Genomic DNA, 14,046 nt, shown 5'->3' on the forward strand with positions numbered 1-14,046 from the left:
CTGGGGTAACCAGATAAGACTTCTTGGAGAGGGCTTTGACAAGAATCATCAGAGAGATGTGAAGGGGGAGGGGAGGGACCCGGATGAAGAGAAGGACCTTTTTAAGGTCTGGAAGTCTCTCTCCACAGACTGATCATTAGTTACAGTGTAGAAATGAGGTAACATTGACCCAGTGATAAAAAATGAACATCGTAGTGAGGGGCAGAGGGACACCATGTACCTCCCAACCCTGAGAAGGACGCCACATCACTTAATCTGGCCAGGAATGCATAACCTGTATCTATATTTGAGAAAACGGCAGACAAACCCCAAATGAGGAACAAAGAAGGACTGTATTCTTTAGAAATGTTAATGCCATTAAAAACCAGCCTTTCACACAAGACAACTAGCAGTGCAGAGGGAAAGTCTATAAAGAGCATTACTGGGTCAATTGACAAAACTGGAATTCAGATGTGGATTAGATAAATCTATTACATCAGTGTCAAGTTTACTGAAATTGATAACTGGTCTGTGGTTCTGTAAAAAAATTACAGTGACATATTTAGGGTTAATATAGAGTGAATGTTTGTGTCCCCCCAGCATTCATATATTCAAATCTAGTCCCCAGTATGATGGTATTTGGTGGTGGGATCTTTAGGAGGTCACGAGGGTGGAACCCACATGAATGGGATGAGCGACCTTATAACAGAGACCCCAGAGAGCACACTCGCCCCTCTGGCCTGTGAGCATGCAGGGGAAAGACAGCCTATGAACCAGGAAGCAGGTCCTCACCAGACACCAAATCTACTGACACTTTGATCTTGGACTTCCCAGTCTCTGGAACCGTGAAGAAGACATTTCTGTGGTTTATAAACCATCTGGCCTAGGGCATTTTCAATAGAGCAGCCCAAAGGGACTAAGACAAGGGTAGGTACCATGATGCATGCAACTTCGGTGGTTCAGAAAAGTGTAATTTGTATCTATAAAACACGCACGGCAGGGAGGGGGAGAGTGAATGATAAAGCAAATGGGGCAAAATGTGAGAAGCTGAATCTGGGAAAGGGTATATGGAGATTTCTTTCTCCTATAAACCTGAATGGTTTTCAAAATAAAAAAGTAAAAGAAATAAAGCTAAGAACATAAAAAGCCGTGTCCTTAGCCAAGTCTTAAAGGAGGGAAAAGAGAGGCCAGGAGGGCACCCCGGCAGTGGGGACAGCAAAGGCAGAGGCCCGGAAGCCTGAGTGGGCGTGGGCCCCTGTGCCCATGCAGTCAGCCTCTCTTGGATCTCAACCGCCCAAGCTCGATAGGGAGTGTGCAGCACCCATGGGCTGACGGGGGCTAGTGACAAAGCTCTCGGGCCCCTTAGGGACTGGGGCCTGGGCCACCCCATCACCAGCTCAGCCTCTGAGAGCAGCGAGAGAGCAATGGAGAGTGTGTGCTGGAGACGGGGGGTGACAAGCTTCAGCCGCAGCTCAAGGTGGTTCTGGAGGTTGTGGCTCACCCCACTAAGCTTTTTCTTGCAAGTTTTCCCTCAGAAAAAGACGCCTAGGGCGCCTGGGTGGCTCAGTTGGTTAGGTGACTGCCTTCGGCTCAGGTCATGATCCTGGAGTCCCTGGACTGAGTCCCGCATCGGGCTCCCTGCTCGGCAGGGAGTCTGCTTCTCCCTCTGACCCTCCCCTCTCTCATGTGCTCTCTCTCATTCTCTCTCTCTCAAATAAATAAATAAAATCTTTAAAAAAGAAAAAGAAAAAGAGGCCTAACAATCCTGGGTGAAATGTTTCCAGAACATACTACATGGAGCTGAACAGTTCCGGGTGGACTGTGGTGGATACACCATCCAAGCTCCCCAAATATATGGAAGCAGCATTTCTTCCGGCTGCCGGGGGTGGTGGTGGCTGATGGCTCTAAGCTGAGTGTTTCCCAGGCCCTGCCTTCAGCCAGAGGGAGTCCCCCCTCCTTCACGGAGGCTGCCCACACCCAGGCACTTGTCCATGCAGATGCACAACGGGACAACTCCAAAGCTCCAGAGGCCCCTGTGGGGTCAGCTGAGACTGTCATCACTGAGGCCCGCTGTCCCTCTGTCCAGCCCTTCTTCCTTCACTCCCTGGCAGGTACCGGCCCCAGACACTCTCCTGTCCCTAATCTCGGTCTCAAAATCTGCTTCCTGAGGGCATAACCTCTGACACAAGGCGCGTCGTAGTTTGAAAGATTTAAAGAACAAACAAAAGAAGTCGGGTAATTTTAAAGTGCAGCATAAAGATGACGGAGAACTAAGCCCGAATGTTTGTCCCAAGAGGTAAACAGGCCAAACTCAGAGGACTCTCCGGACGGATGACAGGGCGAATCCCACCCACGTGCTGTAAAGTAGGGACAAGCCGAACGAAGTCAAAGACAATCGGTCACATGGCACTGTCTTCCACCAGTATACACCTTCCCAGTTTACCAGTGTTCTAGAAAACTCCAAACTGTGGGGACAGAGAACAGAGGAGTGGGGACGGGGGAACTGGGTGACAGCAGAGTAGCACCGGGGAATCTGGGGGGCAGATGAAACTGTTGTCTCTCTCAACTGTGGGCGGTGCTGTGTGCCCCTGTCAATGCTCATGAAACCATACCTTAAAAAGTAGAAATCCCGCTGTCTGTACTTTCTATCTCAATAAAGCTGACCGCAAACCACGGCTGTTATAGGCAACACACGTGGTTCTTCATTAACGCTTTAAATTTCAAGATAAGAATTTAAACATAGGTTAGTTAAATTTTATTTTGTGAAGACATCTTAGTGTGAAGCTCGTGTGTTAATAAGAACACTGTAATATGAGGTGGTCTTTGACAAGAGATTGTGCACGTCATTTTAGATATTCAATTGGTTTAAAGCTTTTGAGGTGCCCGGCTGGCTCAGTCGGAAGAGCGTGCGACTCTTGATCTTGGGTTGTGAGTTCCAGCCCCGTTCTGAGTGTGGAGATGACTTAAAAATGAATCTTCAAAAACAAAAAACAAAAAAAACTTCTGGAGCTCTTGTTTTGTCTTGTTTTCAAGGTTCCTAAGGTTGACAATCCCACCATCCACGTTGTCTGTTGGGCAGCCAGGTACACTGCAACCTCAGCAGCTTCCTCCTCCGCCTAGTGTGAGGAGTCAGTCTTTAGGATCGCTCATCTGTACTAGCCTCCTCTTGCTAATATAACAAATTTCCACAAAATCGCCTCAGTGTCCACCTCCGTAAATGGGTGCAATTACAGCCCCCTTCACTGGGTCACTGTAAAGATCGAGACGTTATGGAATAGGCGTCAGCTGGTTTTATTATGGAGGTCACTGAGTTTGAGGTGCGTGGAGACGCCCAGGATGTTGTTGGATAAGCAAGTGTGGGCATAGGAGATTCAGAAGGAAAGTTCTGGAGTTGAGGGAGGCAGAAGTCGGGCATCTGAGAAGCGGGAAAGGGCAGGAGAGAGGGATTTGGAAAATAACAGGGCCATACACATCGCAGGTTGGATGCAAACATAAATATTATTATTTTCCTCCTCTTCCTCCATTTGGCCATCCAGCCTGCCCTCCCGCCTTCAGGCCAAAACACTCAGAGCCGACCACACACAGGGTTAGGATGCACTTGGGTGTTTACTGGGAATGGGATCTCAGAGGCCAGGCCTGGGTCGCTCACACTTTTTTGGTGATGTTCTTGGGGGTGGCGAGCTCATACAAGCGAGGGGATGCCCGAGCCACCAGGGACGCTGGGGAAATGTGGTAGGGGTCGTAGCCCTCGTTGAGGTCCTTGCGCACTTTGGGCTTGGCCAGGGAGATGATCCGGGGACTGGCCACTGCCTTCTTGGTGACGTCCAGCACCTCCCAGCGTGGATCTCGGTCAGGAACACACTGGTTCGACTGGGCCTTGGGCACTGGAGAGGGCAGGAGAAGGGGACCGTGTCAGGCACTGGGGTCTCAGACGCGTGGCCGCTCAGGTCTGTGGAGGTCAAAGCTCCCAAGTTCAATGGGCTGCCCATCGACAGGAGAGTGGAGATACACAACATGGCCTATCCACTCGCTGGAACATCACTCACCTGCGAACGGGAGCGAGGCGCCCACACGCTTGGCCCCGGTGACGGACCCCGAGCCCACGACGCTCAGGGAGGGAACCAGACACGAAGGCCACGCGGGGTGTGAGTCCACGTGGGTGACACGTCCAGAACAGGCTCATCCACGGACGGGAAGGGGGCTCGTGGGGGCCGGGGACTGGGGCGAGGGTGAAAAGGAATGATAACTAATGGAGAATGGAGATGGGGTTTCCCTTTAGGGAGATGAAAATTCTAAAATTGATTGTGGTGATGGGTGCACAACCCTGTGAATGTACTGAAAACTATTAAATTGTGCACTTTATTTTTTTATTGCAGTATATTGTACACTTTAAAAGGGTGAATTGTAAAGAAAAACTATTTCAAATGGCCACGGGTCCCAGACAGGGAACACAGGGGCCAGCCTAGTGGCCAAGGGGGGGGGGGCCTGACCGGCCCCTTCCCCTAGTCCCCTCCCTGCTCGAGTGCTACAGTGGGGGGGGGGGGCGAGCGGACAGGCATGGGAGGCATCTCCTCTCCCTGGCTGGTGCTGCATGCCCGGTCAGCGGACCAAGGGGCAACTCCCCGGCATAGGACCCCTTCGGAACTCGGCACCAGCTTCTTGGCTGAGGCTGTCCTGGCTCCTCTGGGCTCTGGCTTTCCGTACTGGGTGGCACGGCTCCCACCAGCCATGTGTGACTAGAGTGCTTGATATGGGCTGGAGTTTTATTTGATTCAATTGTAATGAAATTGATTAACTCATTTAGATCAACCGATTGATTGGTTTTAATGGCATTGAGATAGCCGCACAGGGCGAGTGGCTGCTGTTGGGGACTGACCTCTCGGGAGCAGAGGCCTGTGGCTCAGCCAGGCTCCCTCTTCTCACCTCCTGGTACCCCCAGGCCTCTCATGCTGGTCTGCTCCTCCTCCCCTGCCCCCACCACCCCCTCCTGCAGCACATGGCCTGTCAGGGGACTAGAAGAGGGGTGGTCACCAGTGGTCACTGCCTTAGCCTTCGGTCTCTGGGAGCTTCAGGACCCTGGGGTCCTGGAGGGATGCTCCAGTCTTCTTCCCAAGCCCTCTTTGCCCAGAGCCTCTGGGCAAATGAAAAAGGGTTGACCCCTTCTCAGCAGGTAAGCCCTCAGTGGAGAGACCCTGGGGAAAGGGAACAGGGTCCCTCCCATCAGGCAGGCACCCGTCCACGCGGGGCCTGGGGGAGGAAGCCATCGGGGCTGGACAGAGCTGTGGGGTGTGTGTGTGACGTGCCCAAAGGGAAGGGGCCAAGCAGAAGGGGGGCCCCAAGGAGGACCATGCCCAGGCCCCGGCTTCTTTGAATTCCTCTGAGAATTCAGAAGCACTCCTACCATTGTGACATCCGGGCTTTAAAACTGTCAATGACAGGGCACCTGGGGGGTGTGGTCCGTTAAGCGTCCGACTCTTGGTCGAGATTTGGGTCGTGATCTCAGGGTCGTGAGACCAAGCCCTGTGTCGGGCTCCATGCTCAGAGCAGAGTCTGTTTGGGATTCTCTCCCTCAAATAAATTAATTAAAAACAAAACTCTGCCAGTGAAAACTTGACAGTGACGTGGTGACAGTCCCCTACCACACAACACACTGGACACACACAGAGTGGCAAGCGGCCGAGGACCCTTCCCGTGCCTGCACAGCCCCACGGGGTCGCTTCTCTCTGACAGTGCCAGTCATGGCCACGGGGGGGGCGCCAGTCTGCTCTGTGAACAAGACAACCCCACGCCGCCCTGAAGAGCACAGTTCACGCGTGTCTATTCGTGGGCACATCTGCGGCACGGACGCGTGTACACACAACTGCCCACGTGTCTGTACGTGTGTGTGTGAGAGAGGGAGAGAGACAGGACGGCCCAGTGCGTTCACACATGTCTGTACGTGTGTGTGAGAGAGAGAGAGGGAGACACGACGGCCCAGTGCGTTCGCACATGTCTGTACGTGTGTGTGAGAGAGAGAGAGGGAGACACGACAGCCCAGTGCGTTCGCACATGTCTGTACGTGTGTGAGAGAGAGAGGGAGAGAGACAGGACGGCCCAGTGCGTTCGCACATGTCTGTACGTGTGTGAGAGAGGGAGAGAGACACGACAGCCCAGTGCGTTTGCACATGTCTGTACGTGTGTGTGTGAGAGAGGGAGAGAGACACGACGGCCCAGTGCCTTCGCACATGTCTGTATGTGTGTGAGAGAGAGAGGGAGGGAGAGAGACACGACGGCCCAGGGCATTCACACACGTGTGCTCACGTGCTTCCTTGCACTTAGCTGTCCGCGTAAGGAATATTAAGGGAACAGATAAATGAATGAATAAACAGAAGATCCCATAAGCACAGTTAAAAGAAGAGAGGCAGACTGGGAAGAGGTTATTTTACATTGTGCTCAACAAAGGATTAGTGATTGTCTTATATAAAGAGCGGCTCTCAGTCAATAACCAAAAAAAAAAAGGAAATGGGAAACCTGGAGGACGATAGAACAGAGTGAGCCAAAACGGCCAATCAAGCTCTCTGGTAATTAAGTGCCTCTGACATTTTGGGCCGGCGTGTAACAGACACACACGACAAACAGACAGAGAAATACACTGTGAGGCACATTACCTGGTGGCAGGTGCTGCGGGGAAAGAGCAAGAGCAGTGACAGGGGCTCACAGGTGCCCAGAGGCGGGCACAGCTTGTGGAATGAAATAGGGCACTGAGGGGCCTCAGCAAGGGGGCAAAGGAGTGAGCTGGTGTCTGGAGAGTGCATTCCAGGACATGGGAAGGGCCAGTGGGGAGGCCCAAGCAGAATGGAGGCAGGTCAAGGCAGCCAGGGGACAGACCACAGGTCCCGTGCCCACGCGAGAGAGGCAGGAGCCCTGGGAGGGTCATGAGCAGGGAAGGGCGAGTCTGAGTTGAGTCCAGCAAGATGCCTCTGACAGCCACATGGAGACAGGTGAGGGTAGTGCCAGGATCAGGGCAGAGGCTACAGCTCTGGTCCAGGGACTGATGATGGGCCTCAGACGGGGTGCATGGGGAGGGGACGCGGGGCAGCTATAGGTGTGCTCAGAAGGCACGGCCCACAGGGGTCCTCCGTGCCTTGGACGTGGAGGGCGCGACAGGAATGCCAGGCCAGGAGAGCATCTGGAAGGGTGCTCACGGGCACGCATAGACATGCGGCCCCACGACTTTGTGGATCTGTGTGTATACCGTGTGTGCATACCCAGAAGGAAACACACTGAACTGCCTTATCTCCTTCCTTATGCCCTTCCGCACCGTCCAATTCTCTACAATTTGTGTGCGTTACTTGCATCATTTCTCATTCGTTTTAAAGGAAAGGGGAAGAATCAGGTCAATGCCATTTTAAAGCTGCCCTCGGACCTCAGCTTGGCTCTAGGGTTGGTGCCTGGGCCCACACCCCGCCTTGCTCTCCTGCACCCACAGCCCTTGCCAGGAGATGCACTCAGGTCACAGCCCCTCTCAGTTCTGCTCCTGGGGAATGGCCCCCTCTGCCAACTCCCAGGAGAGCTTGAGTGAGCCATGCTATGAATGGTGCACAGGTGTTTGGACAACTGGTCTGCAGTTTCGGGAGAAGATGAAGGAAGAGAGAAGCTTGAATCTGGAAGAAGCAGACCTGGAGCCCAGGTCTTTTGACTGTACCCCACCCCACGGCCTGTGGCCAGTGCCACGCCCCAGCAGAGCTACTTACTGGCCAAGTGAAGGAGGCGATTGTAGTCTGACACGTGTGGCTTGGGTTTGGGCATGGGGTCCCACTCTTCCAACAGGGTGGCTGGGGACCTGGGCTTTGCCAGCCGTAGGATCCTTGGGCTGGGGATGGCCATCTGGGCTGCCCTGGATACCTGGGACACCTGGAAACAATTACAGGGAAAGAGTACAACAGTCCATGATTCATCACAGGCCCCTGGATCAGAAAGACCCCATAAGCAACAGTAAGAGACACAGGACTCACTGGGAAGAAGTTAGTTTGCAATGAGTTCAGCAAAGGATTAGTAGTTATCATATATAAAGAGTTCTTCTAAATCAATAACCCAATAACCAATAGGGGCCTGGGCTAATCATATAGGAGAGTAAACCTAAAAGATCGATAATCCTCTGTTGACCAGGGAAATATAAATTAAAACAACAAAATATCACTCCATGCCAACAAATTTGGCAAAAATGAAAAAGTCTGAAAAAATTATCAAGCCCTAGCAAGAACATGGGAGGAGAGAAAATCCTCATGCATGGCTGTTAGGAGAGTAAATTAGTACAGACACTTTGGAAAGCATTTGTTCTTCTCAAGTTGAACATGTGGACACTTGAAGACCACCATATAGAGAAACCCCCTGCCCTGGAGCACAAGGAAATGAAGGCAGTGATAGTCACTGTAGCTTGAATATCATGGCAAACACTTGGAAGCAACCAGGCTGTCCGTCAGTCGGAGGCTGGGTAAATCAATTACAGTATATTCCTATGGTAGGATGCAATCCAGTCAGTAAAATATTGGTTCTCTATATATCATATGCCATGTTTGAGAAAACAAATATTGAGGGGAAAGCAAGAAAGTTAACACGCCATGTATGTGTATTAAAAACACAAAATGCTATGATTACAGTTGATGTGTCTAGATACTAATAAAGTTTAAAATGATGGCAATGAGGCAGAGCTGCTCTGATGGGGACGCGGTTGCCAGAGGCCTGACAGACATTTCACTGAGAAACTTGACCCACTTGCTCTGTAGATAACTTCTTAGCATTTTCCAGAGAATCCAGGCACTACCAAAATTGTCTGCTTTGATACTTGTCAGCCTACTCAAAGGCAGCACCTAGATGGACCTCTGTTAGCCGACTGCTAATCATTGTCTCCCTACCCCCAAAAAATGCACTCAAGACCCACTCTTCCCAGGCTGCCCCCTCTTTAGCATATGTCCTGTCCAGCTTCTTTCCTTGACCCGCCTGCCCTCCAGCTGGCTCCCGCACGTGTGCAAACAGTCTGCCTGCAGATGAATCAGAGTGGGCAAAATAACGTTCTGAACGTCTGGAACGGTGACAAGGGGAAGATGAGCTGGCCATTCCTGATACCTCTGGAGAGGGAAGGAGGAAGCCAGGGTAATTGTTGAAATGTTTTATTCCTTAAAGAGGAGGAGTAGGTCTGAATAAACTTGTGGAAATGTTGTGGTTGGTGCCGGTGTATTTGCAATGTCTCGTGTCATAGGAAAGCTCTCCATACAGTAGTTTTAGCAGGAGCCTTCTTGGAAGCAGAGGTTGGTTGAAATGACCTCCCGGGGTCAGTCGGAAATTTGAGTCCGTTTCCTCTTAAAATTGTCTTCCCTGAAAATCACAGGCGCTACTCTTGTCAGAGACATCTTGGTGTTTATAATTTATGTCCCACTCAACCCTCCATTTCCTCCTTCCTTCTCCTCCCTTCCTCTCCCCTCCTCCTTTCTTTCCCCATGACTGACACAACTCAGGCCTGACTGCTGGGGGGGAAATGAGCCTGATGTCAGTCCTGCCTGGAGGGGTGGGCAGGCAGGTAAACATTCACCTGTCCATGTCTTAGACTAATATTGGTTGCCACTCTGTGCCTTGCATAGGGTAATACGAGCTTAGGAATATTGCCACTAAAAGCAAGAAAGACGTGGTCCCCGTCCTCGGGTTGCTCCCAGTCTGGTGGAAGAATCAACAGTCCATCCAGAAACTGTGCTAGGGGCTGGGAAGGAGCAAAGGAGTGTGCAGGGATATTGGAGGTGGGGCTCCCACCAGACTGGCTGAGAACGGGAGGGTCGGGCAAAGGAGAGGAGGGTTCTTGAGTACAAAGGGGCTAGATAGAGAGGGGAGAGGTGAACAGATAGAGGTAGCAGGACCTGCGTGGGCAAAGACCTGGAGGCTCATCGAGGGTCCTGCGTGTAGCCCAACAAAGCAGGTATATGAAGAAGGAGAGGTCAGGAAGAGCCAAGTCTTGCTGAGCCCTCAGTTCTTAGCTTGGGAATCTGGACTTTCCCAGGGACTGGGAACCATGGAAGGGTTTGGCACACAGAAGGAAAGAGGCATCAGGGCAGGCTTGAACTGGCAAAGGCAAGGCAGGCAGCCCAGAAAACAACGGGTGAATCTCAGGTAAGAGGTGGGACAGGTCGAGAGGACAGCGCCCTCCTTTGGATCCCGATTCAACCAAATTGGCCATAAAACCCTTTTGGGGGGGATCAACTGGGAAAAGTGAATACAGACTGGGTATTTGGATATTAAGGTGTTATTGTTAAATTTTTTAGCGTGATCATTGTTATTATGGATGTCAGTTAGAAATGCATACTGAAGTAGAAGAGAAATGGTATGATGTCTGGATTTACTTTAAAAAATTTTTTTGAAGTGGGGGTTCTGGAAAACAATCATGTGAAAATCCCCATCAACATATTTAGTGCAGATTAAAACCACAGTGAGATGCCAGCTTCACAGCAGCTTTATTTGTAAGAGCCAAAAACTGGAAACAACTCAAATGTCCTTCAGGGGCTGACTGGTCCACCCACGTGATGAAACATGACCCAGTGCTCAAAAGGCAAGAACTCTTGAGATGCTCGAGAATCTCAGATACATTAGCTGAGCTGCGAGAGCTCTATCCCGTCATGCGGCACTCAGGAGAAGGGAAAATTGTGGGAATGGGGGACAGGACGCAGTTGCCAGGGGCCATGTTGGGCCTGAGTGGGGAACTGAACTAACTATGTCATGACCTCTGAAACGGGCAGGGAAGGGGGTCCCTGAGCAGGTTCAAGACAGTGGTGAGAGGAAAACCCAGCTCCGTCCTGCGCAGACACACACCAGGGAATCCCGCTTGCTCGATCGAGCAGTGCTGTGCAGACCGCCCCGGAGTGTGTGCTCTCTGACGTGGGCCCCCGGGGAGAGCCAGAGCACAGCAAGGCACCTACCTCAGACATGTTTATGCTCCAAATGTTATTCCGAACCCTCGGCGCGGCCAGTTCCCTCAGGCGACTGGAAGCTTGGTATTCCAGGGAAGACCGAGGAACGGGCCAAATGGGGGTGGTCCTAGGGGACATCCACAGTTGACACAGCAGCTCAGCCAGGGGCGCGGCTCTGTCTTCTGCATGTGTCATGTCCTCTCAGCCTGTCTCTGAGTTCGGGAATGAGGGACAGCCTGGGACGGTGGAGGGTTTTGAAAACACCTCCAGGAAGGGATTCAGGAAAGAATCCCTAAAAGAAAGCCCCTAAGTGTTCTCAAGGACAGAGCTACCCTCTCCCAAGGTCATCCCAGCTCAGGGTGCAATGGCCATCTTCCAATTCAGTGCTTCCCTCTCCCCCTCTGTGCTGACAGTGGTTCCCAGGGCCTCTCGCCCACACCCCTGTTGGGGCTGGGGTCAGGACTGGACATAAGGGATGAAAGGGTGTGGGCCTGTGTATCCTGAAATCAGATGTCAGGTCTGTCTCTGCCCCAGAAAGAAAGCTATGTTTCATTGATCTGAGGCAGACGGGTTTGTATTTTCACATCTCTGAGGTTGGAATGCAGTTTATAAATGCTGTCAGCCAAACATCAGAAGTCCCATGGGTGTCCTCGCTTGCGTGCACTCTGGGGTGGTTGTTGGCACTGAAATGGCCTCAGCTGAATTATATGCATTCTTGGATCTACAGATGTTAAGTCTAGTTGCAGTTTAAGTTATCTTCAGATTACACGATGATTCAGCAATAAAATGGAAAGTTACCATCACAAAGACAGGCAATAAAAACAGTGTGGGGAAACTTGTCAACATCTGAGTCAAAAAAGTGATTCAAAAAATTCAGACACAGTTTAGCTAATTCATCTGCTATTATTTTCCTTTTATGTGCATAAAAATAGGTAATTAAAATCTATGTCTAAATAACTCTAAACATAGCTTTTAACAAGCATGAAAGTTCTAAGTGATAAGAAGGCATTGTGTTAAAAGTTGTACATAAAATAAGGTCTTAGGATTGCTGGCTTTTTTAGGGCCAACAAAATCCAGAATGGTGATAAGTAACATTTGTTGAGCATTTGCTGGGTCAGGTACTGTGCTAAGTACCTTTCGAGTATGATCCCCACCTCCACTCATCCCACAGGTGGACAGAGAGCTGTAGCTCATAGGGTCAAGTGCCTGCCCACAGGCATCCAGCTGGGGAGTAGCCCACCCCAGTCTGAAGGCAGGTCATCTACTCCCTGGACCTGGACTCTCCCCATGCCACACTCTGTCAGGGAAGGGAGAGGTTTTCTGCCAACTCTGCCTTCAGCCCGCTCAGCACTCCTTCCCTTACCTGTTGTTGTTGTAATACTCCGAGTAGAACCTTTTAGGTCGAGCCAGTTCCTCCACTCGGCGGGACACCTCTATGCAAAATCGGAAACAGCCCCAACTGAGAAACCTGCCCACCCTCAGAGGTTTCCTTCTTGCTTAGTGTTCCACTAGCTGGAGTGAGAGGCACAATGTGAGGCACTGAGGGCCTAGAGAGTTGAGCACCAGATACCTTGCAGAGAAGTGACTTTTGCTATCCCCATTCTAGGGACAATGGTCCCAGGGGCCTGAAGTCCCTTACTCAGCGCACACAGGAGGGGAGCAGCAGGACTGGAATGGGAGCTCAGGCCCATCAGTTCCTCAACAGAGCTCAGTGTGGCTCCAACAACCCACTGGTTGGGAAAGTGGATTTTGGTCTGCAGTTAGTACACACCTAGGGTTTACAAGAGCTTAGTGTCCACTCTGAGGAAGATTCTAAAACCTGCAAGAGAGAACCTGCCCTATTACTTCTCTCCAGTAAGAGATTTCTTGAAATAGTTTATTTGAAGGGATCCACTGCTCTCAAAAAGTGTAGAAACCATTGCAGAAGGGAAGGCAAAGAGCCTTTTAATAAATTTAATACTAACCCCCATTTTGGCTGTAGTGCAAATTGGGAGTTCCCCTGGAGAGTTTGCCCCACACCCCTCACCCCAGGACCAGCCTCCAGCGTTTCTGGCTCCTCCAGAGACAGAGGCCAGAGATGAGATACCTGGGAGATGGGGGTTGGGGGAGCAGCAATAGGGAATTCTGGTGAGGTTAGGGCTAGGGGAGACCCCAGTTGGATCTCCTTGGTTGGATCTGGGGCACAGGTTGGAGTAGAATGGGGGTGACCCAGCATGAGAGCTGGGACAAGGGCCACCTCCGGCCCACCCCTGAGCTAGGTGACCCCTGATGGAGAAGTGGAGGTGGTGGGTGGGCTCCACCTACTTGGCACTGTGATGGTGAGGGTGGTGTCTTCGAGAAACCTCTCTGTCCAGTACACAGAAGGCCTGGAATACACCGAGGCATGGCTCAGGGTCAAGGAAGCTGAGACACAGGCTTCCTGTGCCCTGCTCTGAAACAGAACTCAGGGCACCTTACAAACAGATATGTACAGGAGGGAGACAGTGAGGCATGTGGGGAACTGTAGATGCTTTTGAGCAGGGCTGATGTTCAGAGAAGGGAGAGCTGGAAAAAAAAAAAAGGCACAGCTAAGAGCAGGACCCAGGGCCCTATCACGGGAGCAGACCCACTTCTCAGCTGGGTGGACTGGCGTCCAGAGCACCAGGGTGGAGCTGGGAATGGCCCTCGGGGTGAGGAAGCCCCCCATCAGAGGGCCCTTTCTCCCAATCCTTGCCCCTGGTGAGGAGGAGGGATCCCCTGGAGCATGCCCCCCCATGGCAGGAGATGGAGGGGCACCCTGGGACTCACCAGTAGACACAGAACTGCAAGTTCCTCTTGCTCCGGGACACCCAGGCATAGCCCCTACAGCAGCACCCCATCCTGCGATGAGACAGGCCCTAGCCCCCGACTGCTCTGTGGCCCCATTTGCTCAAAGGCCTCACTGTCCTTACCGGTACCCGGAAGCCACCCCAGTCCCATCTCTGGAACCCTGACTTCTAGCCTCCCTCTGTACCTGCCCCCCGGGGTCATCACACGGGTGAGAGGTGGGACAAGGGAGCCAGGAAGCCGGGGGGCGGGGGGGGGGAGCAGGGCAGACCCCCAGGAGCTGCCCTCCTCCTCGTGGACCCCACCCCTGCCTCCAGCGGCACACCTTCCT

The 14,046-nt window shown here is 52.0% G+C and overlaps 1 protein-coding gene across 1 annotated transcript in view; it reads right to left on the reverse strand.

The window, feature by feature from the left end:
- Positions 1-3,602: 3,602 nt before the first annotated feature.
- THEG (theg spermatid protein) overlaps positions 3,603-14,046 on the reverse strand; it is a 12,103-nt gene continuing 1,659 nt past the window's right edge. The window contains exons 3-9 of the mRNA XM_032394546.1: positions 13,698-13,769; positions 13,215-13,276; positions 12,274-12,343; positions 10,920-11,037; positions 7,713-7,872; positions 3,717-3,863; positions 3,603-3,682 (exon numbers count right to left, since the gene is read on the reverse strand). Of these exons, the coding sequence (XP_032250437.1) occupies positions 3,603-3,682; positions 3,717-3,863; positions 7,713-7,872; positions 10,920-11,037; positions 12,274-12,343; positions 13,215-13,276; positions 13,698-13,769 (709 nt within the window). The remainder of the gene's footprint in view (positions 3,683-3,716; positions 3,864-7,712; positions 7,873-10,919; positions 11,038-12,273; positions 12,344-13,214; positions 13,277-13,697; positions 13,770-14,046) is intronic.

Source organism: Phoca vitulina, unplaced genomic scaffold, assembly GCF_004348235.1.
Source record: "Phoca vitulina isolate PV1807 unplaced genomic scaffold, GSC_HSeal_1.0 scaffold81, whole genome shotgun sequence".
Taxonomy (NCBI): Eukaryota; Metazoa; Chordata; class Mammalia; order Carnivora; family Phocidae; genus Phoca; species Phoca vitulina.